Source organism: Hemiscyllium ocellatum, chromosome 39, assembly GCF_020745735.1.
Source record: "Hemiscyllium ocellatum isolate sHemOce1 chromosome 39, sHemOce1.pat.X.cur, whole genome shotgun sequence".
Taxonomy (NCBI): domain Eukaryota; kingdom Metazoa; phylum Chordata; class Chondrichthyes; order Orectolobiformes; family Hemiscylliidae; genus Hemiscyllium; species Hemiscyllium ocellatum.
The window spans coordinates 20749279-20771208 of NC_083439.1; the positions used below are offsets into that span (position 1 = coordinate 20749279).

General features: G+C 37.8%; 1 protein-coding gene across 3 annotated transcripts in view; it reads left to right on the plus strand.

Moving 5' to 3' along the window:
* Window positions 1-21537, plus strand: part of cep152 (centrosomal protein 152) — a 78515-nt gene extending 56978 nt beyond the window's left edge. For all 3 annotated transcript variants that reach the window (XM_060852806.1, XM_060852807.1, XM_060852805.1), the window contains exons 17-27: window positions 2260-2451; window positions 3584-3844; window positions 6775-6906; window positions 7434-8078; window positions 9093-9270; window positions 11324-11503; window positions 13315-13414; window positions 15922-16025; window positions 17686-17842; window positions 18839-18945; window positions 20327-21537. In XM_060852806.1, the coding sequence (XP_060708789.1) occupies window positions 2260-2451; window positions 3584-3844; window positions 6775-6906; window positions 7434-8078; window positions 9093-9270; window positions 11324-11503; window positions 13315-13414; window positions 15922-16025; window positions 17686-17842; window positions 18839-18945; window positions 20327-21450 (3180 nt within the window). In that variant the 3' untranslated portion in view covers window positions 21451-21537. The remainder of the gene's footprint in view (window positions 1-2259; window positions 2452-3583; window positions 3845-6774; window positions 6907-7433; window positions 8079-9092; window positions 9271-11323; window positions 11504-13314; window positions 13415-15921; window positions 16026-17685; window positions 17843-18838; window positions 18946-20326) is intronic.
* Window positions 21538-21930: the final 393 nt, after the last annotated feature.

The following is a 21930-nucleotide window of genomic DNA, read 5'->3' on the forward strand; positions in this document are numbered from 1 at the left end:
CGAAGTCTGTGTCTTTTATGATCCCTCTGGGAAAAAAACCCAAGAACCACGTAACCTTGTTATAGGAGCAGCATGACAAGACAGAAAAACGGATAGGCAGGCAAAAGAAGAGTTGATAGGCCAAGGTAGAAGAGAAGCTAAGTAGATTATAATGGTCACAATGAGTTGCTGTAAATTGATTGACTGTATTGTCCCATTTCATGACAGGACCTGGGGTAGTGGGTTAGGTAATGGACAAGGAAGAGGGTCCTCAGGCTCTGAGATTGTTAAACTCAATATTTAACATTCTGAAGTTTGTAGTGTGCTCAAACAGAAGATGAGGTATTGTTCCTCCAGGTTGCATTGAGATTCGTTGGAAAACGAGGCTGTTCCCTAAGATAGAAATTTCAGCATGGAAACACCATGGTGTATTAAAGTGGCAAACAGCTGGAAGCTTAGGGTAATTTTTGCAGACAGATGTAGGTACTCCGCAAAGTGTCACTCATGGTTAAAGTGGTCATTTAGTCTCCTCAGTATGAAGCAGACCACATTGTGACAATCAATGCAGTAGACCAGTTGAATGAACTGAGGATGAATTGCTGCTTTGCCTGAGGCCTTTGGTGAGGAGTGAGCAGGTAAACTGGCAAGAGTTGCACCTTCTTTGATTGCATGGGAAGGTAGTGTGAGGAGGTATTGCGAGTGAATGAGGAGTGGACCAGATTTTCCCAAGAGGAAACAGTCCCTGCAGAATGCTGACAAGGGAGGAGTGGGGAATAAGTGTCTAGCAGTGGCGTTTTGGTGGAGGTTACGGAAATGGAAACTTATGATCCTGTGGATGCAGATGCTGGCAAGGTAAAAGGTAAGGACAAGGGGCATCTTATTCATTGTTGTAGAGAAGGAAAAGAATGAGGGCAGAAGTGCAGAAAATGAGTTGGACGTGGGTAAGGGCCCTGTTCGTCAAGGTAGTAGGGAATCATTGCTTGAGGAAAAAATGTTTAACATGTCTTAGGCTTCCTGCAGAAAGTGCAAGGAATGAAAGTAGATATTGTTCAAAATGTGGACATGCTTAAGGTGAAGGAGGATGATGGTGGATGGCGACAGTTCAGGCTGCCTTTTGAAGAAGAAACGGAGAGTCCCAACATCATCCTGATGGGGAATGGGCATGTAGAAGGATGGTGAAGAGGAGTTGGCTGGTGTCTGTAAGCTGGACGATTTAAAACTGATATAAAGCATCAGAAAAATTGCAGGTGTAAGGGAGAAGGAACTGGACCAGGAGAAAAAAATCAAAATCAGCTAAGAAGAAGTAAGTTATGTACAGGAGAGACAGAGAAACAGTGGGTCTGTCCCAGAGCAATTCTGTTTGTGGATTTTGGGAGGAAGGTAGATGTGAGCTGTATGGGTTTAGCAGGGAGATTAAGTGAGGAGAGTAGAGAAATTAAGGAAACCAATGTCACATCGACAATTGGTTGAGGGAAGTACGAGAGTATAAAGAGAGTCCAGGTGGAAGGAGAGTGTTGGAGGAGGGTGACAAGGTCTCTGGGGCAGGGAATGGACTCTTGTCAAGAGTTTGATGTCATGTCGTGTCCACAATTCATTGCAGTGGGAGCACAAATGAATAAGACTCAATCCTTTGATGCTGAATTTTCAGCATCAGAGTGTGAACAGTCAAGAAGTGCAGTAAATACCTGACAAGGTGTAGTTAGGAGAAGGAATGGAGTCCAAGATGGGGAGGAAGTTTCCAGAGGGGCATGGGTACCTTAAAGTTGCTGCAACCTTTGTTCCTTAATGTTTGAAAGGAAGAGAAAAAGATTATTGTTAAAACATTGAATAAATCGAAAGAATGAAGTCAAACTGGATGGCAGGACAGCTTTGAGAAAATATGAGGTGGTGCTGATGGAGAGAGATTGAGAATGTGCATGTAGCAGTACATGACATTCAGCGTAGATCTCAGGTAGCAACCTTCACTGCTTCTCTTGATTCCTTGTCTGCAATTTCAATTGTTATGTCTTCAAATAAATTATATCTGCTGTGAGAAATAGAAATATCCCATTTCAGCATTATGGCAGTTGATTTAGTGTTGCAAAAAAAAGTAGAATTTGTGGCACAGCAGACATGTCATACAGTCATACCTTCAAACAGTAAAAGCTTTTAGACATGTTTTAAGGGCTTTTTCTATTCTCAAGTAAACCACTGCTTTTAGGAAAACATATATTTACTCTTTACTATATCCAGAATGCAGTTATATTTATAGTGCTTAAAGTGTAAACTTTCACTTTTCAGATGAAAAAGGCTTTTTCTGAAGAAATGAAAGAGCGTTTGAGAAATCTTCAGGTTGAACTGGAAGAAAAGCATGAAACTCTGATGGTTGCTGCAAAAAACCAATGGATGGTGGAAAAAGAAGCTGATATTGAGCAACAAGTTGAAAAGCGTGTTGCGTTGGCCAAAACACATTGGCAAGAGGAACAACAAAAGGTGATCATTTATCTTGCTAATAGTAAAAGTTAAAACGTAGTGCTGTGCGGATCCGTTGCTGTAGTCAACAAATTATTATTGAAGACCTTACAGATTTATTCTTAGCTTCATGCACATAAGGAAATAGAAAATGCTTCTGTGTACTGATATAGCACTAGTGGTATTATGTTGACTTTAAATTCTGACAATTATCATATTGCTTTGTGTTTGCAATTTTGCTTATTGTAAATTAATTGTTCTATCTCCCCACTACAGGAAGTTAGTTTCAGTAGGGCGGCACAGTGGTTAGCACTGCTGCCTCACAGTGCCAGGGTTTCAGGTTCGATTCCAGCCTCTGGCGACTGTGCGGAGTTTGCACATTCTCCCTGTGTCTGCGTGGGTTTCCTCCAGGTGCTCCGGTTTCCTCCCACAGTCCAAAGAGGTGCAGGTCAGGTGAATTGGCCATTCTAAATTGCCCATAGTGTTAGGTGCATTAGTTAGAAGGAGATGGGTCTGGGTGGGTTACTCTTTGGAGGGTCGGTGTGGACTGGTTGGGCCGAAGGGCCTGTTTCCATACTGTAGGGAATCTAATCTAATGTACTATTGATTTTACTTTGGCAAAATCACAAATGTTGGTTTTATCAATGACAGACCTTCACTGGAGTGCTACTTAATTACCATATTGCGTGTGTTCTGAATCATTAGAAATGTGCAAGTCATCCATTAAATGTGAGATTGAGAATGCAAGGCCCTGAAGGAGATAAAAAGAGATTGGCTTTATGTAAAATTATTCACGCTCCAGGAATGTTCCAAATTATTTTGTGGTCAATTAAGTACTCTGAGGTATAGTTATCATATTGTTGGAAAACGTAGAAGCCATTTGTGTACAGCACAGTCCCATAAACAATGTTATAATAATGATTAGATTCTATTTTTCTAAATTGAGTGAAATGTTTTGGGTGGGAAATGAGAGAACCATTCTGCTGCTCCTTTCAACTGGACCATATGATCTTTACACTTGAGGGGGAAAATGATGCTTCTCAGAATTGATTGGTTTTGAAATACAGTGACTGATAGGCACTGCTTACATATCTATTACTGCATATCTTGTTGAGGATGTTTTAATTTCAAACGTGTTTCATCTTTTTATTAGCTCAAAGACCAAGAAATGCATGACATTGAAACAAAATGGCAACTTTGTCTCCATGACACTGTAGAAGCAATTAAACAAAAGACTTCACCTAAGGTGGACCAAATTCTTCAAACTGAAGAGGACACTGGTACCAAAGTTTATACTTGCCAAGAATTAGAATCTCCGCTTGCTGGTTTAAAAATGACATTGGAGCATCAAGTTGGGGAGGCTTTAGAGCAACTTGAACAACAGAAAAACCATGAAGATAATGTGGCCAAACTGGTGAGTTGATGAACAATGATATCATGACAAAACGTTAAGGACAATGACTGATGTTACATAAATATTGATTTTTTTTTCCCAAGGCACTACAGGTTGGTGAAGGATAATGCCTCATAATTTGAGACCTTCTGAGGTGTTTAATAAATTAATTACTTCTGAAATGACCTTGGGCTTTCAACCTCAATTTCTGAGCTCCCAAATATATTTTTTGTTGTTCTGTTCTCCCTAAAGAATTCCCCCCATTGAAACATTTCTTAACCATGCCTTGCCATCTGCATTTCGTAAATTTGGCCTTTCTAAAAGCACACTAGCGCCTCTACTTCCTCAGAAGGCTGAGGAAATGTGACATGTCCACAATGACCCTTACAAGTTTTTCTAGAAAGCATTCTATCTGGATGCATCACAATTTGGCATGTTAACGGCTCTGTCCAAAATGGCAAGAAATTAGAATTGTTGACGCAGTGTAATCCATTATGAAAACCAACCTTCCTTCCACTGACTCTGTGTATACTTCTCACTGCCTTGGGAAAGCAGTCACCATTATCAAAGACCCTTCTCACCCCATTTATACTCTCTTCCACTTCTTCCATCGGGCAAAAGATATAAAAGTTTGAAAACATGTACCAAAGATTTGCAAACAGCTGTTTCCGTGCTGTTATCAGACTTATGAACTGACCTCTATTTGAGTTGATCTTTCGCTGCACCTTCTCTGTAGCTGGAATGCTATATTTTGCAATTTGTTCTATGACTGTGACATACTTATGTAAGATATGATTTGTCTGGTTGGCACACAGTACAATATTTTTCACTGTATCTCAGCACATGTGGCAATAATAAATCAAACCAAATCTGTGAATTCCTTCCACGTTTCCACTGCCACCTATATCCTGCACTGCTTCCAAACACACTTTGTTTTGCATCAATGTTTTAAAAATTCTCACGATTTAAGGCTCTTTCGATATTCCCAACTGCCTATTTTTGACATTGCATTAATTACAGTACAAAACTATTGCAATTGTCAATTTTCGTAACCACTCCATAAGCACCAATTGTTCATGCCGTCATCCCAAGACAATCGTCTTTCCTTCCCTTTCTCTACCTCTCGCCAAGTCTCTCTCACGCTCCCCCTGTCTCTCCCCACTCCCTCTGTCTGTTTGTCTCTCCCTCCCCCCATTTCTCTCTCTCTCTCCCTCTCCCATTTCTCTCTCTCTCTCTTTCTCTCTCTGTCACATCTCTCTCACCTCTCTCTCTCTTCACCAGCCTTTCTCCCCCCACCTCGCGCTCTCTCTCTCTGCCCCTTCTCGCTCTCTCTCCCCCCTTTCTCATGCTCTCTCCCCCACCCCTACCTCCACGTCCTCTGCCCTCCGTCTTCTCCCCCCTGTTCTCTCTCCCGCCCCTGTTCTCTCTGCTCTTCCCCTCCCGCCCCCGTTTCACTCTCTCACTTTCTCTCTCTCACTCTCTCTCCTGTTTTATCTCTGTCTCCCTGTCCCCCCTCTCTGCCTCTCTCTCTCTCTCTCTCTTCCCCCCCAATCTCTCTCTCTCTCCCCCCTCCGCCCTGCCTCGCTCTCTCTCTCCCCCGCCTGTCTCCCTCTCTCTCCCCCGTCACACACTCTCTCTCTCTCCCCCTCCCCCCCCCGCATCTCTCCCCTGCCTGCCTCCCTCCCTCTCTCTCCCCATCACACTCTCACTCTCTCTCTCTCTCTCTCTTTCCCCCGTCTCTCTCTCTCTCTCTCCCCCCCCCCTGCCCCCCGTCTCTCTCTCTCTCTCTTTTTCCCCCAGCTCTCTCACTCTCTGTCCTCCATCTCTCTCACTCTCTGTCCCCCGTCTCTCTCTCTCTCCCACTCCCCGACTCTCTCTCTCTCTCTCTCTCTACCCCTCCCCGTCTCTCTCTCTCTCTACCACTCCCCATCTCTTTCTCTCTCTCTCCCACTCCCCATCTCTCTCTCTCTCTCTCTCTCTCCCCCCCCCACTCCCCGTCTCTCTCTTTCTCTCCCACTCCCCGTCTCTCTCTCTCTCTTCCACTCCCCGTCTCTCTCTCTCTCCCACTCCCCGTCTCTCTCTCTCCCACTCCCCGTCTCTCTCTCTCTCTCTCCCTCTCCCACTCCCCGTCTCTCTCTCTCTCTCACCTCTGACTCCCACCCCCAATATGCTTGAACATTGTGAAGATAAGATCCACAGTTATGTCCTTAAGATTCTTTCAAACCTTCAACTGCTTTTTCCCCTTCCAAACTAATCTTATTCTTGCTTCGCAGCTACTGTTTAAAAAGGATAAAGTCGCTGTAGTCCTGTCAGACTATAAGGATGGTCTTTAGCGAGAGAGTGTTGACTGGTGGTAGCATGCTATAGGTGAGGGGAGAGGTTGAGGAGCACAATAGTTCATGGTAGCCTCAGCTGCTGTGAGAATTGAACCCATAGTGTTCATGTTACTCTGCATTGCAAATCAGCTCTCCAGCCAACTGAACTAACCAGCCTGCCATGGTATTAAAGATGCAAGTGAATTACCTACTCATTGGCCTTCATTACTGTGTCTCAAAGACTTGGAATAATGTCACCAGAAATCAGCTAGTGGATATAAAAATGTGATTTCATTTATGACATAATTTGATCTTGCTCCTTCGTTTACTTTTTCTTCCTCTGGGACGACATCAGCACCGAGGTTAAGTAGTTAAAGAAAGCAAGAGTAAGTGTACTACAAGCTTCCTTTTTGGAGGTACTTAATATGGTTGAAATATTGTTGAGAGCACAACTGTTTGTAACACTGGTTATGATGATACTGATGGGAAGGAATTATATAATAGTTGAATAATTGTTATGAAGAATAGTAGTTAGTATCTTTATTAAGATATGCATCCACTTTATGCATGCTTTAATTTTGGGATTTTGATTAATTCTAGTAGTAATTTGTTGTGAAGTATCATCTCATCTTTTAGGTTGAAACCACATTAACAAATGCACGTTGTCGTTGGTTAGAAGAATTGACTAGCCTGCCTGAGTACAGAGCCAATTTACAAATTGAGGAGAAGAAATGGGAGGCAAAACATGAACAAGATGTGGCAAAACAGGTAAAATGTTGTATAGGTAGCCATTTTGTTTCAAATGTGACACTGTCACTAGGTATTATTTATAATAAAGGCATTGCTCTAAAGCTGGTTCACAAAAAATTCAACAGCCACTAATTGGTATTGCATCACCCACTGTGACAGTCAGGTTGGCATAATTGGTGCACACTCCCCTGCCAAACCTACAATGAAATTTTCATTTTCTTTATAATGTGTATTTGTGTTCTACCACACATGTAGTGTTCATAGCATACTAGTACTTGTATTTCTGACATTAGTTCACTTTAATTAGTACACAATGAAATAATACCTTGCAACTTCCCATTGGAAAATCTGTTTTACAATGTGTGCTTAATCTTTTAAATATATTTTTAAACGTGAAGTTGGATGATTTGAATGAGGGAGACCATTTTTAATTCAAAACGTGCTAGTGGTATGTTCATTACTTCAGTCAGATCAATTTTATCCAAGAAAATATTGATTGGATTTTCAATGGATTAAATAAATTGATCAGTACTTGTTAACTACAGGTAACTGCAGCAGTGAAAGCAAATGACGTAAAGTGGAAGAAACATATGTTGAAAGAACTTGAGAAAACTGAGTCCAATGTTAAAACTTCAGAGCTGCAAGAGAAGATACTTGTTCTAGAGCGCAAATTAAAATTTGAGAGAGAAGAAGCAGTAGCAGTTGCTAAAGCTGAATTGGCAAAAGCTCGAGCTCAATGGAATAAAGCAAAACAAGTAGAGATTAATAGAATTCATGAACTAAATGAACAGGATTATCAAGCCTTCCTAGCAGAGCATCGAAATAAACTCAGCGATGTTCTTAAAGAAACAAAAGAGGACTTTATCCGGCAGAAAAATGAACTGATTGCACAAAAGGAGTCTGAATTCAATCTCCGTCTCTCGGAGAAGCAAAAAGAATGGTCAGCTTATCGAGAGGAACAGATCAATTATGAAAGACAGCAATATGAATCTGAACTTGTTACTGAAATTGAACATTTTTTGTGTGATATCGCAAAACACTTTGGAAAGTCTAAACCTGCATGTCTTAGAGCAGAAGAATTTTCTAACACTGCCAAATCAACACATGACCAGTTTGTTGAAGTAAAGCACCGGCTCCAAAGTACTTGCACCAGACTGATTGAAGAGATTCTTGAAACTGTCCAGAAGGAGGTAATGGCAGTTCTGGTTGTAGGTTCTAGCTGTATTGTATAACCTGGTGGAATGGCTTTTTGGTGTAAACCCAGATGTCTTGGATCTTCACTTTATTCTCGCTGTTCTTTATTTTTCTAAGATTAAGATATTGATGTTTCCTGTATGGATAGCATTGTTGTCAGGAAATGTATGTGCATATTTGGTACAGAATCCATTCTTATTTGAAAATCTGTCATATGGATTTGCCTTTTTATTGTATCTACTTTGTGAAAATCCCACTTTCTTTTATTCTTTTTTGCAAAGTCTATTCAAATGCTCAAGGAAGTATCCCCAGCTTTAGTCTTACTAAATTCTAAGATAGATACAGGGTAAGTTAGAAGCTGGAGTTACAGTTCATACACAAGTCAAATCCTTCATGTTACATGGAAAATTTTAAAAGAATCATTTGCACACTCCAAAACAAAAAGTATGTGTGTTGGTCATGGCTACTGTGTTTGCACACATGGACAGTTTTATGCATGAGCTGGGAAATGAATTTGTGCCAAATGGCTCCGAGTGATAGCTTACACATGGCTGTATACCTTCACCAATGAAGGATACCCACTGTGGAAATGGGGTTCACCATGAATTTGTGCCTCATTGAGGATTGGTTCCTAGTTTTTTTTCTAATTTTCATGTTTCATTTTAAGATTTACCTCCCAGATTGTTGTAGCCTGCATGAAACTGACTTGTTGAGAGCTCATCCCCATGCAGTGGTCTCTTAGCATTGCACACATAACCTTGGTGTCTTCACATTAATGTAGTGGTGAGGTGTAATGGGAAACACAGTATTTTTTCAGAGTGTACCTTTTAAACCAAGTGAATTTTGGGTGCCTTCTTCAGCATTCTACTTGTATTTATTTAAGCAGCAGTTTCTGATAGAAATGAAAGAACTGTGTTGATTATAATTGTGCATTTCTGTTTTGAGATATTATTTCAATGACTTGAATGGTGTGCTGCATGCCTAATTTATTTTTTCCTCTCAAATTGGAGGACAAATTTGATTTACAAAATGCGTTACATGACTGTGAAAGACAACATGAAGAATACAAAGCTGCAAAGGAAACACAGCTCAGAAAACTTGAATCGTCTGAACTTCAACTTAAACATGAACTTGAACGTTTACAGCATAAGCTGAAAGATTTTGCACAACAAAATGAAGCTAAATATGGTATTTCAATTACTGTACAAAATAAATTAAATATGATCACTGGTTTAATTTAATAGTGCATAGTTAAGAGTAAAGTTCTCAACATTTCTAATTATGATGTAAATGTTGGCAGTGATGGGTTCAAATGGTTAATTTTTTAAATTATTTTTTTTCTGTGGCATTTTCTCATCATTTTATAGTTCTGTTCAATTCAGAAAATTATAGATGACAATGAGTTTTCAATATGAGGTGGCATATAGTTAATTCTAACCGTTAATTATAGATGAATAGTCAGCAAAAAAATTGAAGTTGAGTTTTCTCCGTTCTGGCAAGATTAAATGAGTTCATCTTCACCGATATTTGAACTGCTCATGATCAAACCATCAAAAATTCACCTTTTAAAGTCATTTTAATTTGAATAGTTTTGTTTGAATCATTTCAAATTAAGTTAGTAATTATTGAACTTTTTATTACTTCCTGGAATAAACATTCTTAACAAATTCATCCTTAAATATTTTGAATTTTCCTTTTTTTCATGCACTAAATCTGCCATGTAACTATTAGCTGATGAGAAAGTAAACCATTTACTTTTACTTTTCATTTTAAATGATTATATCTGCTTTTACCAGATTTTCCAAATGTACAAAATTAGAAATTACATTTAACCTGAAATGGGTATGTACAGTCTTAAATACTTACCTTGTCATCCCTGGCTTCATTGTTCTATAGTATAGTCTGCTTCATATGTTCCCTTCAATAGGTATACACCCTTTGCTATATCCATAACAGACACAACAAAACAAATGGTGGAAAAACTGCAGAAATAAGGTTTCATCAGAATCAAATTAATGTCTTGCATCTGGGTGAACCAAACTTGACTAACCCAATAAATATTTAAGTAAACCCCCTACAGCTAATTGACTATTTTTGCTTACGGGAATTGGGTTGGGAAGAGCAGAAGTATAAAAATTCAGACTTGGTCATTTGTTTTCCTGCAAATGTCCAAAAATTCTCCCAACAATTCAGATGCAACCGCAAAAATAACTATTCTTTCATTCTCTCCAGGCAAGCTTGATTTGCTTCATACGGAGTCTAAGAGATGTCTAGCTTGGAAACAGACCCTTCGGTCCAACTCATCCATGCCGACCAGATATCCTAACCTAATCTAGTCCCATTTCCCAGCACTTGGCCCATAGCCCTCTAAACCCTTCCTAATCATATACTCATCCAGATGCCTTTTAAATGTTGTAATTGTACCAGCCTCCAACACTTCCTCTGGCAGCTCATTCCATACACTCACCACCCTCTGCATGAAAACATTGCCCCTTAGGCCCCTTTTAAATTTTTCCCTCTCACTCTAAATCCATGCTCTCTAGTTCCGGACTCCTCCTCCCCAGGGAAAAGACCTTGTCTACTTATCCTATCCATGTCCCTCATGGTTTTATAAAACACAGTAAGGTTGGAGCCTCTGATGCTCCAGGGAAAACAGCCCCAGCTTATTCAGCTTCTTTCTGTAGCTCAAATCCTCCAACCCTGGCAACATCCTTGTGAATCTTTTCTGAACCCTTGTTAAGTTTCAGAACATCTTTCCGATAGGAAGGAGACCAGAATTGTACACAATATTTCAAAAGAGGCCTAACCAATGTTCTGTACATCCACAACACGACCTCTCAATTCCTATATTCAATGCTCTCACCAATAAAGGAAAGCATACCAAATGCCACCTTCACTATCCTATCTATGAGGGAACATTTCTTTTTTCATGTATCTTACTGTAAGTATAAACTCTTACAATTCTCATAATATTGTGTCTGAAGAGAAATGGACAAATTCTACCATGTCTAGTATAGATTTATTGCTCCTTCAGCTTAAGAATGTTTAAGGCATATTTAGAGAAAGTAAATCACAATAAGATATCAGTTTATTGTTACTATTTTTTCTTTGTATGATTTTGTATATTTCCCTATGTAGGGAAGTGGCAAAACCTTGCAGAGATGAAAGTACTGCAAATGCACTTCATTATGAAATAATATTAAAAGCTCTCTCTAATGTAGATTTGAAAATATGTTTACAGATCTAGTTTCTGGAAAAGAAAACTTAAACCCAGGATACCACCCATGCAATGAACAATGCAGAGAGCAAGCACAGAAATTACAACAGGAATGTCAACAGCTCAAGAAAAAGTTGGAGAAAATATGTAGGCAGCTTCAACAAACTGTTCATGAACATAATATTGAAGTACAACATCTCAAAGGTCAGTATTGAACAGTAAATCAAATGGGACTAGGCTGATACTGATCAGAGGGGAAAATTGGGTAAAACGTATCTTTTTAAAAGAAAAGTTGGGATGTTGCTACCTTTGAGCTTGTTGCTCTGGCCTTTTTCGAAAATAATATCCTTACTATTTTTATTTAACTAGTCACACAATTGTTGTTTGTCTATCAGCAGTTGCCGTTTCACAATCTGTTGCTATTTTGTATTAAATTCAATGTAATTCTGTTGCTACTTTGCATTAAATTCAATGTAATTTTGTTTTCTGCACACCAGAGGTAGTCTGAGTAAGTTTTTGAAAGTCAATTTTTGTATTTAATAATGCCTTTAAATGTGTACTTTTGCTGTACTTGTGTATTGATACATGAAAATCTGCTTTGTTTGGTTCTGATTTTGTTAACACATTTTCAGCTGTCAGTGACAGTTAGTTTAAAAATCATGTCCTGAATGATTCTGATGATCAACATACAGCACCCCTGTTTACAGTACTAAAACCAAATTTCTGTAAATGTGCAACAGATCTTGCAATATCTGTAGGGACAGAAATGTAACAAACTTCTCAGTAGATTACCTTTCTTCAGGACTGATAAAAGTCAGAATGCAACTAGTGTCAAGTAAGTACAGACGCAGGAAAGGTGGGTAGGAGGCAAACCCCAATATGGAAGGTCTGAAATGTGATCTAAATGGAATGTATTAGAGATGAAATGACAAAAGGATTGATGGTGCATGGTGAAAGAAAATGGTGTTGAGACAGTAAGAAAAGCTAAATGTGGAAAGGAGTATCTTCACAAAGTATCCAAAAAGCAGCGATTGTGATCTGGAATTGTTGAACTGTATGCTCAAGGCCCTAATTGCCAAATTGATTAAGGATATCTTCAAGCTTGTTCGTACTTTCTTGCATTTATATCATTCAAGGCTGTTTGTTGAAACCTCTGTCTTTTTTAACAAAGCAAAGATGTGGCTGAGAACAAGCTCCTAATGTGAAGAGGCAGTGGTCACTTGATTAAAATGGCCGTTTACTAGTGATATAAATATTGATCCACATGGAAATAAGGAATCTCACGTATTTGATGGAAAATCACATTTTCATGACTTCTGTGTTTATGAAGTTGATACTGATGTGTTATGAGGGTTTTTTGATAGTAATGTTCAACATTATTATATAAAATTTTGGGGAATAGAATCACCCAGAGTTTAGAACTGAAATAAACTAAAACATTGGCTGGATAAAATATATTTGGACAGTATTGTTCTGTGCAAATTGAGGGATTGACAATGGGTGTAATTTAGGATGAGTGTAATCTTACATCAACTTTTCACAATTTTATAATCACCAGATAAAGGAGCAGCGCTTCGAAAGCTAGTGCTTCCAAATAAACCTGTTGGACTATAACCTGGCGTTGTGTGATTTTTGACTTTGTGCACAATTTGGTGCACTTTCATCTACTTATTTAAGCCAGCTGGTGTGCTTTTGAGGTGTGGGTGAGGGTTTTTGTTACTTAAGCACTTGTGCCTTCTATTAGTTAAATCATGATCAAATTGCTGTGTATTTAATGTCCGAAATGTGATTTCTGTTCAAACAATTTGATACATGGTTTTATGCAAACAGTTGCTGTATATTGATTTTCTGAAGCAAGCCAAATTGTTTATGTCCTCAAGTAATTGAATTATACTGAACTTTACACTTTATTAATTTAGAGATGTCTTCAGTTCATAAAAGCAAATATAAAAAGCCTTGATCACCTTGTCTAATAATAATGAAGTTTCAAATATTTCTATTGCTGTTGTTCACAGAGGAGCATGAAAGAACCGTAAATATTTTGCAAAATGAGAAAGACTATCTCATAAGAAGACTTAAAGAAAGTGAATCAACTGGCAATAAAACAAATTCTTGGTATGTTCATACCAAATAGTTGAATACTTGAGAAATTTGGTAATGCATATTCCTTTATTGGTTTGTTATTAATAATTAAATAATGTTTTAAGATGTATGTTGATCTTCAATGAAGTTTGACATGCTGCAGATGAATTTCCACAAGACACATTTATTAGTTAACATCACAAGATCCATATTGTACTTGAATCCTGCCTTGGCTCTTTTTCTTTCATTGCAGTTCTTAAATTCTTATTTACTTTAGTGGATATTGCTTTTCAGTTCTTAACATTTCTGTGTGCTTTTGGCATCAATATTTTCTGGAGCAGAATATTTTGGGATTTTCTTCTGCAGTTGTTTAGGTTAGATCAGAGCTTTCTTCTGTTGGGTCTTCCACAGTTAGAAGTTGGGGTGTCTCAATATTGATTGCTTCTCAAAGTATCTGGCCCACTTGAAAGAAGCCTGTGTCTGCAAGATTTGTGGTCCTGAGCTTCCCTACACGCATACCTTCAGTACAACCCCCTACTTGGACTGTGGAACTACAGCATTATATCTACTATTTATACCATACATTGGGAAGAAACTTCTACATAACCTCAATTTTGGTGGTTTATTCAGGTTTGACACATTGCAGATTTGTACACTGGTCCTGTACTGTACAGAGAGCTTGTATTGCCAACCTCACATCATCTACAGTAAACTGAATGTGGTATACAGAGATAGCAAGTCAAACCAATCAGCCTCACGATGACAGAATTTATAACACAGTGAGATTAAAATGTTCAATGACCCTTAACATTGCTCAGTTGTTCCTAGCCAGACCTTACAAATAACAGATAATAGAGAGCAAGTTATTACCGCAAACAAAAATTAACAATTTATTATTCTTAATGTAACTAATAAACAACAAGGCTGTCTAATTAATATCCATGATCTAAGTGCAATCTTGTTTTCTAATTAAATCACAAATCTTACACAAACAGACATATACAGACACATTTAAAGGATGCATTTTTTAAAAATTAAAAGATTGTAATTTACCAGTTTGATAAGAATGCCAAAGTCACCAGTCAGTGTAAACTATTTTCGCAGACCTCTGGAAATTTTTACTTATTTATTACTGATTGGGATTCTTTTCTCAGAACTTTCAACTAATCAGTAGCTGGACAGTGCGAAAATCGAAAATAACACCCATCTGGAAACTTCCAGAACAAAACTGCCTACTTCCCAAAACTTATCAGCACTACTTCATTCTTTAGTTTTCTCTTCCTTTTCCACCATTTTTGGTGGTTGGCTGGCCAGTGTCAGTTTTCCATAGATTGACTAATTTGACATCCAACCAGCTACTGGTCTTGAGTATAGTACATCTCTGTGCCGAACCATCTGCAGTGTCCTTGGAACAGTAATTAGCTTGAATTATCTTTCCAGGCCAACTCTCAACAGCAAACATCAAACTTTTGTGCTCTCTTTTTAAAACAAACTGGTTTGAAGTTCAATTTTCAACTTAATTCTCTGTTCCAAAAATGAGTGAGAAAAGAAGAGTGATAGTCTCAACAGTAGCGGTCTGTTTATTTAAAATATGCTGCAGATCTGTTGTTGCTTGGCAGACAGATTTGTTGTATAGGTTCAGTAACTATCGTTACAGGAACTGCACTCTTGCTACATACTGGAAGTTGAACTATGAGATGGTGCTGGTCACTTGTACATTCTAGTCATGTGCTTAGCATGTTCCACCTTAAAGTGATATTACAACACATTGAATCTACCTTTCTTGCACTTAAATCTGCATCAGCATTGCTGAAATAAGTAGAACACAGTTTTATTTTGCAGATACCTTTTTATTTCCAAGATGAGCATATGACTGCTCAATTTATTCTAATTGAACCAACTGCTCAAGTAACAAAATCCACACCCATATTTCACAAATACACGTAACCTAGCCTAAATATGTAGTTGAACGTTCATGCATACAGAAACAAATTATGAGTATTCAAGTTGATGTAAGATTGTACGCATCCTAAATTACACCATTGTTAACATCTACATTTGCATAGAACAATATTGCCCAAATAAATTTTATGCTAGCCAATGTTTTACTTTCTTTTGGTTCTAAAATCTGGGGATTCTATTCCCCAAAGTTTTATTCAATAGATGATATTGACGTAAACCATTTGTTAGGAACGCCACAGGTCATTCAGGTAATGCCAAATTTCTATCTGGACTATTCCTGTGACAAGGAGTAGCCTGCACATTGTTCATCAGGCTAATTTACAGAGCTGGTCACTGAAAAGAATGTGAAAAATCAGGAACAAAAAACATGATTTGATCAGTAAGACTGCCTTAGGCAACTAAATTTTGAGCTTCCAAAGTAGCTAGTTCTGGTAGATTAGATAAAACCTAAAATATTTATTATTCAGCATGGAGACCTTCATGGTTATCTGAATATGATCTATTGTTTTAGAGTTTTGCTATTTCAAATAATATCATTTATGCTTAGAACTACCTTTCCAATATTTTTCTTCTTTTAGTTTACAGGAAAATTGGAACTCTGAGAATTCATGCAAGTTGATCCCTGCAAAAGGGTTAGAAGAAATCCGGCATCAGTATTTGAGGGCTGTAAACAAAATCAGAGGTGACTACCACCAGTCTATTCTTGCGCATATCTTCTGTGCAATGCAAGAATTACAAAATGCAAAAGTTATCAATCTGTATCCATTTTCTACCAATCCTGATCGATGTAAATTATAATAATGGAATAGTTGACTAATTGTAATAATTATATGAATTAAAATTGAATTACATCCATCTTTGGGTATAATTTTAAATATCTGTTGTGAAAGAACAAGTTGTACTGGCATTTCTCATAGCTGCTTTCAACACAAGTATTGATTTTTGATTGTTTTTTGGCATAACAAACATCTCTTTAATTTTGTACATATTCGTCAAATAGGTTTGCAATATAGTACGCTCACGTAAGTGTGTGCCATGCAACAAATTCCAATTGTACCCTTAAAATGAATCAATTAATGGTTTCATAATGTATTTTGTCACTGTTGATTGGAATTCAGAGAAGGGTATTTTCAGATGTATTCACATGCATAGAATTGGTAAAATCCTTTGAAGTAACATGTTCTGTGGATAAAGGGGAACTGATAGAGGTACTGGACTTCAGTTTCCAGAAGGTATTTGGCAAGGTGCTGCAACAAATGTTATTACAGAAAGTTAAAGTCTCATGTGAGGCATGTGACATTTTGGCATGGATAATAGGTAGGCATAAACAGGTCTTCATCTGACTGGACAGATGACATTTGGTAGTGTGCCACAGTGAGACATAAACAGGTCTTCATCTGATTGGACAGATGACATTTGGTAGTGTGCCACAGTGGGATCAGTGCTGGGCCTCAACATTTTACATTCTATAAGTGTATTAGATTAAGGACTGAGCAAGGCCTTAATCTAATTCATTGCTAAGATTGCTGACGATATAAAGGTAGTTAAGAAAGTGAGTTGAGTTTTTCCATTCATATGTGGTGTTGCTAACCCAGCTTTGTGGACATGAGTTTACAAAGATAGGTTAAGTGAGTGGACAAATATCTAGCAATTGGAGTGTTATGGGCAAATATGAAAACATCGATTTGGGCAATTAAAAGAGCATATTGTCTGAATGATGTAGGGTTATGGAAAGAGCAGAAGAGTACTCTCCATTTATAACTTAACTGACATCCTTGCATTGTTTCCTTGAGATTTGCTTCATGCACGTTAGCTGTCAAGTTTCTTTGCAGTCCAACAGTGATTGCCTTTCAGACCCACAAGAATCCCAAAGTCCTTCATGTCCCATGACATATATTGTTCAGGCGCACTTCATAAATGCAAGTTATTTGTTTAGCTCCTATCAGAGAAACAAAGTTTAGTGCTGCAGTTTTAGGCTCTGATGCAATTGTTTTTATTCATTAATGGGATGAGGGTATCGTTGTCTAGGCCAGATTTCCCATCCCTGATCACCCAGAGTGCAGTTTAGAACTGTGGTTCTGGCATCACATGTAGGCTAGACCAGCTAAGAATGGCAGTTCCCTGGTTTTCTGACATCCAACAGTGGAGTTACAGTCATCTTTAGACTCTTAATTCTAGATTTTAATTGAATTCAAATTCCACCATTTACCATGACAGGATTTGAATCTGGGTATCCAGAATATTACTTAGGTCTCTGGATTAATGGTCCAGCCATAATACTAATTAGTCCGTTGCCTCCCCATTTGTTTCTGTATCTCAGGAACTTTTCTTAATTTGTGCAGGAGACATGATGCATTATATTCAAGAGAGCAAGAAGCGAGCAGCTGAAATGATTCGTGCAGAAGTATTGAAGGAACGTCAACAAACCGCACGAAAAATGCGGAAATATTACTTGACTTGCCTCCACCAACTCCTAGTAGATGGTGGGAAGAATGATGGGTAAAAACCTCTGTTGCAGCTTCTAAAAGAACATTTATTTACTGTGGTCACCAGTGTGTTCATGACAGCATTTAATTGTGAAATGAACATTTTGAGACTAGAATAACTTCTTTTTTAAAAAAAAGTCCCTTTTGATGCACATGCTCATTAAACTCTTGTCCGAAATCAAAGATTAAATAGTGCTCCAGTTCATAAGGTCAAAACGTTGAGTGCCAGAACTTGATCATTTTAAAATCTGACATTTTTTTGTGGAAATATGAAACCAGAATCCTGTAAGAGAATTTCTCCCTTTTCTGAGAGGACAAAGACTGACCAATGTGGACTACTTACTGATTTTAACAATGGATCAGTATATATCAAGGAAATGTACATTTTGAAGTAATTAGTCAGAGGGCAGTGACTGTGGAGAGCAAAGAACTGGAAGTGCTAACATATTTGAACGTTTCATAATCATTTCAATTCTCTGTATTTGGTTAAACTCTAATTTTAATTTATTTTGCCTTTTCTCTCCCTGAACTTTTAACTTCCTCTTCGGAGGATAGCAAATTACATGGACTATTTTTCCCCCGGGCAGCTCTTTGTACCTCACAATTGATTTTTCTACTTAGAGACTGTCGTTGCTGAGCTTGACCTTGTTCACTTGTGCAATTGTTTAAAAAGCATGCTTGTTTAGCTGTGCTACATAATTTAATTGGTATGATTCAATATAAATTCTCAAAAAACATTTTTAGAGTACAGTACTGTGTGTAGGCAAATTGAATGATTGTTATAAAGCAAGAGAATTTTTTTGGCATTGAACTAACACTTTCAGATTCTAATACATGTAAAGCAGATGTTGGTTATTGATCCCTACACTCCTCATCAATACCCAATTACGGTCAGAAAAGCCCTGATACTGAAACAGATGTTTGTGATCACTTGGATAATATCGGTTCAAGAACTAAATTAATTATATTGGCAATAGAGATTTATTTAATATGTTTATAATTTTCTTAGTGCTGAAAAGAGGATCATGAATGCTGCTAGCAAGTTGGCTGCAATGGCCAAAGCTTTAGAAACTCCTCTTCCAAATCGGAAGCGTGATAAAGTTGAAACCCTTACAGGTCAGTATGATATTTGTAATATTGAATATTCAGATCTTGGGGTTTGTTTTGTTCCTAGTTTAAGGTTGCTTTTTTTGATAGTGTTTAATGTTTTGATGTTATTTTAAAACATAATATTAAAAGGTTAGCTGTATTCAAGAGATAAGTAGGTTTGCTAAACTTCAGTGGTATAGCATGTTTGTCCTGTGATAATGTCCCAGGACGTAGTAAGGTTTCTATCACTGATGTTAGCACTTCTGAAGTCCCTCCAAAATTGGAGCTGACTTGTACACAGTAGGAAAGTGATTTGTGGGTATGAATGGTTGCCAGTTTGAAATGTCATTGGCATCCGATGCAAAGAATAGATGAGCCTGAAAGGCAGATGACATGATTGTTTATCCATTTTAAGATAACACTAAGTAAAATATGAAATTGTGGAGTGAAAAATTAAGGCTGACTACTATTGCTAGTATAACATTTCATGGCTGAAAAGAGGGGATGGGAGGTGCAGGGTCCTCCTACATGCAAAAGCAAAATTTTGGGGCTGGATAACTGGGATTTTGTTTGCCAGGTCAACTTGTATGCTGCAATACTCTACCATCAGAGAGAGAGAGAGAAAGTTGAGCCACACCAAGTCCTACTTACATGTACTAATAGTCAGCTCAAACTGCACATTTGGAGACCAAGAGGAAAATTGATAGCTTCTCTCCTAATAAGTAGAAAATAATATTTCATGGCTTGGTCTAAAAGGGTTGGTGTAAAAGGACACCTTTTAAATAGTGACTGCCTGTTTTATGCTAGAAATTAAATATCAGTATGGATTCTTCATATTTTGTTGAAATCTTTTTGCTTATGGCCATCATCTATAGAAGTTCAATCCCATTAACTTTGACGGAATGCATGTGGTTTTGCTTACACTGATTAGTACATGAAGGTTTTTTTAAATCCACTAATTAGGTGCCGAAGACAGTAGGCTCTGATTTTAAGTCTGCATAAGAATGTGGAAATATTAAAACTTTGAGCCCTCTGTTGTGCAAGTGTGCATCTCTTCTAATTTAAATATGTGTGCATATAACAAAAGTAAAGGATGTGGTCCTATAATATGCTTTGGGGTGGCCTGCAGTTATGAATGAAACTGCCTAGGTGTATGTTGGTTTTGTTTAGTGAATGCTTGCTAATTATTTACAACATCACTATGATCTATATAATAAAGAACTATTGTAAGAAAGTTGTAAATTGATATTTGTATTTCAGATGCTTAGCCTTCTGTGCTAACTTCATTTGTATCTGGCTTCCACTGTAGCCGATGAAATTTCTTCTTTTTGTTCTGTCAGTTGATCTGTCATTTTGCATGGATGAGTCTTTTTATACATGTGTTTTACTTGCTTTCTTCTACTCAAAGCCCATCCAAATATGAAAAGTTCAAAACAATCTCCAATCGTTTCTGAGAATGATGAAGAGACCAGCGGATCCGTCCACGTGCAAATAAACCATGTTGGGAAACCATCTTCCAATGAAGACCAGGTCATCAAATTCAAAAAGTACACAACAGGCACAGTATTTGTTCCACAAAATTTGAACAGTAATTTATATAGTACAACTGCAGAGAATGGCATTTCAGATGAAGAATTATCTACAAGTTATAAACAAATTAACATTCACAAGATTGAAGAAACGGCTGATATTTTACAAAAGGAGACTACCTTGTTATTTGAGACAAAAGATGGTCATCAGCTGAATGATGCAGTATCAAAATCAGAGCTTCTCAGAACTGCAAAACTTGCACATTTTCAGAATTCAGCCAAGTACCTTTCCCCAGTGTATTTTGGCAAAGCCCCCACATTGAATTCTATTGATAGTCATAAGGACAGAACATCTCTGCAAGTGGCATGTGATCAGGATTGTGTCTTGCCTTCAAAAGGTATACATAATTCAGAAGGATATGTCTGCTCCAAACCTTTGACCACAGCATCAAATAATGTGCAAGAAACCCCCGAAAGAGATGAAGGTGATTTTGTTTCTAGTCTTGAAGCTATCAGGCCTTGTCAAATTGACACTTTCAATTTTAGGCAAGCTGGAGGAGAAGTATGCCACAAGTCCAGTAACACTTCCAAGCCACTGTCATCCACAAACTTGCCACATCAAGCAGATTTAATGACAAATGGTGCTACACAAATGTCATCTTCCATTTCCTCAGTAACTTCTGAAATTAGCTCTCTTTCTGATGGAGAGCATGCATGCTTTTCAAGTAAAACAATTCCATTCAGGTCAAGGATAGACACAGAACAAATAGAAAATGTTGCAGAAAGCAGTATTTCTGTTATTAACAAGGACCAACTGAGTACAAGGACAAAGCCTCCTAAGTACATTAAGTGCACTGAGCCTGAGCAGGAACTAGCACTGAATGGCTGGACAGCAAAGCTGAGCGAACTTTCCCATCAGAAGTGTCTGTCACGTTTGATCCCCAATGTGGACGCTATTCAGCAGGATAGTGGATTTGACAGTCCATTTCTTAACTTTCATTAGTCAAAAAGTGCAATGTTAGAAACAAATCCTTCATTTTTAAGATGCCTTTATGCCACTGAATTAATTGTACAAGTTTATTTCATTTATCTGTCACTCGTCTTAATGATTCATGATTTTGCATAAATTATGCTGATGAAAAAGGTTTGTAATTTTTAAAAATGCACATATTTATGTTTCTAAAATCTACTTTTGTATCTCAAACTGATTTGTTTCCCTGTTTGGTTTGTATATTCAGATGTTCTTGGAGATAACATTTTTATTTTATGATACAATGCTAATAAAATGTTCTTGGACTTTTTCTTAAAAAAAAGACTTGGTGTGGAAGTAGTTCAAATCCTGTAAGTAGTTCAAATCCTTGAAGTAGTATGCTGGAACAGAATTTTTCAGATGGTGGCCTTGCCCATTCACATCCCTAAGTATCTGTGGAGAATGCATTCTTCCTGATGCTGGCTGCTGTGCAGCCATTTAACATTTTAGGCA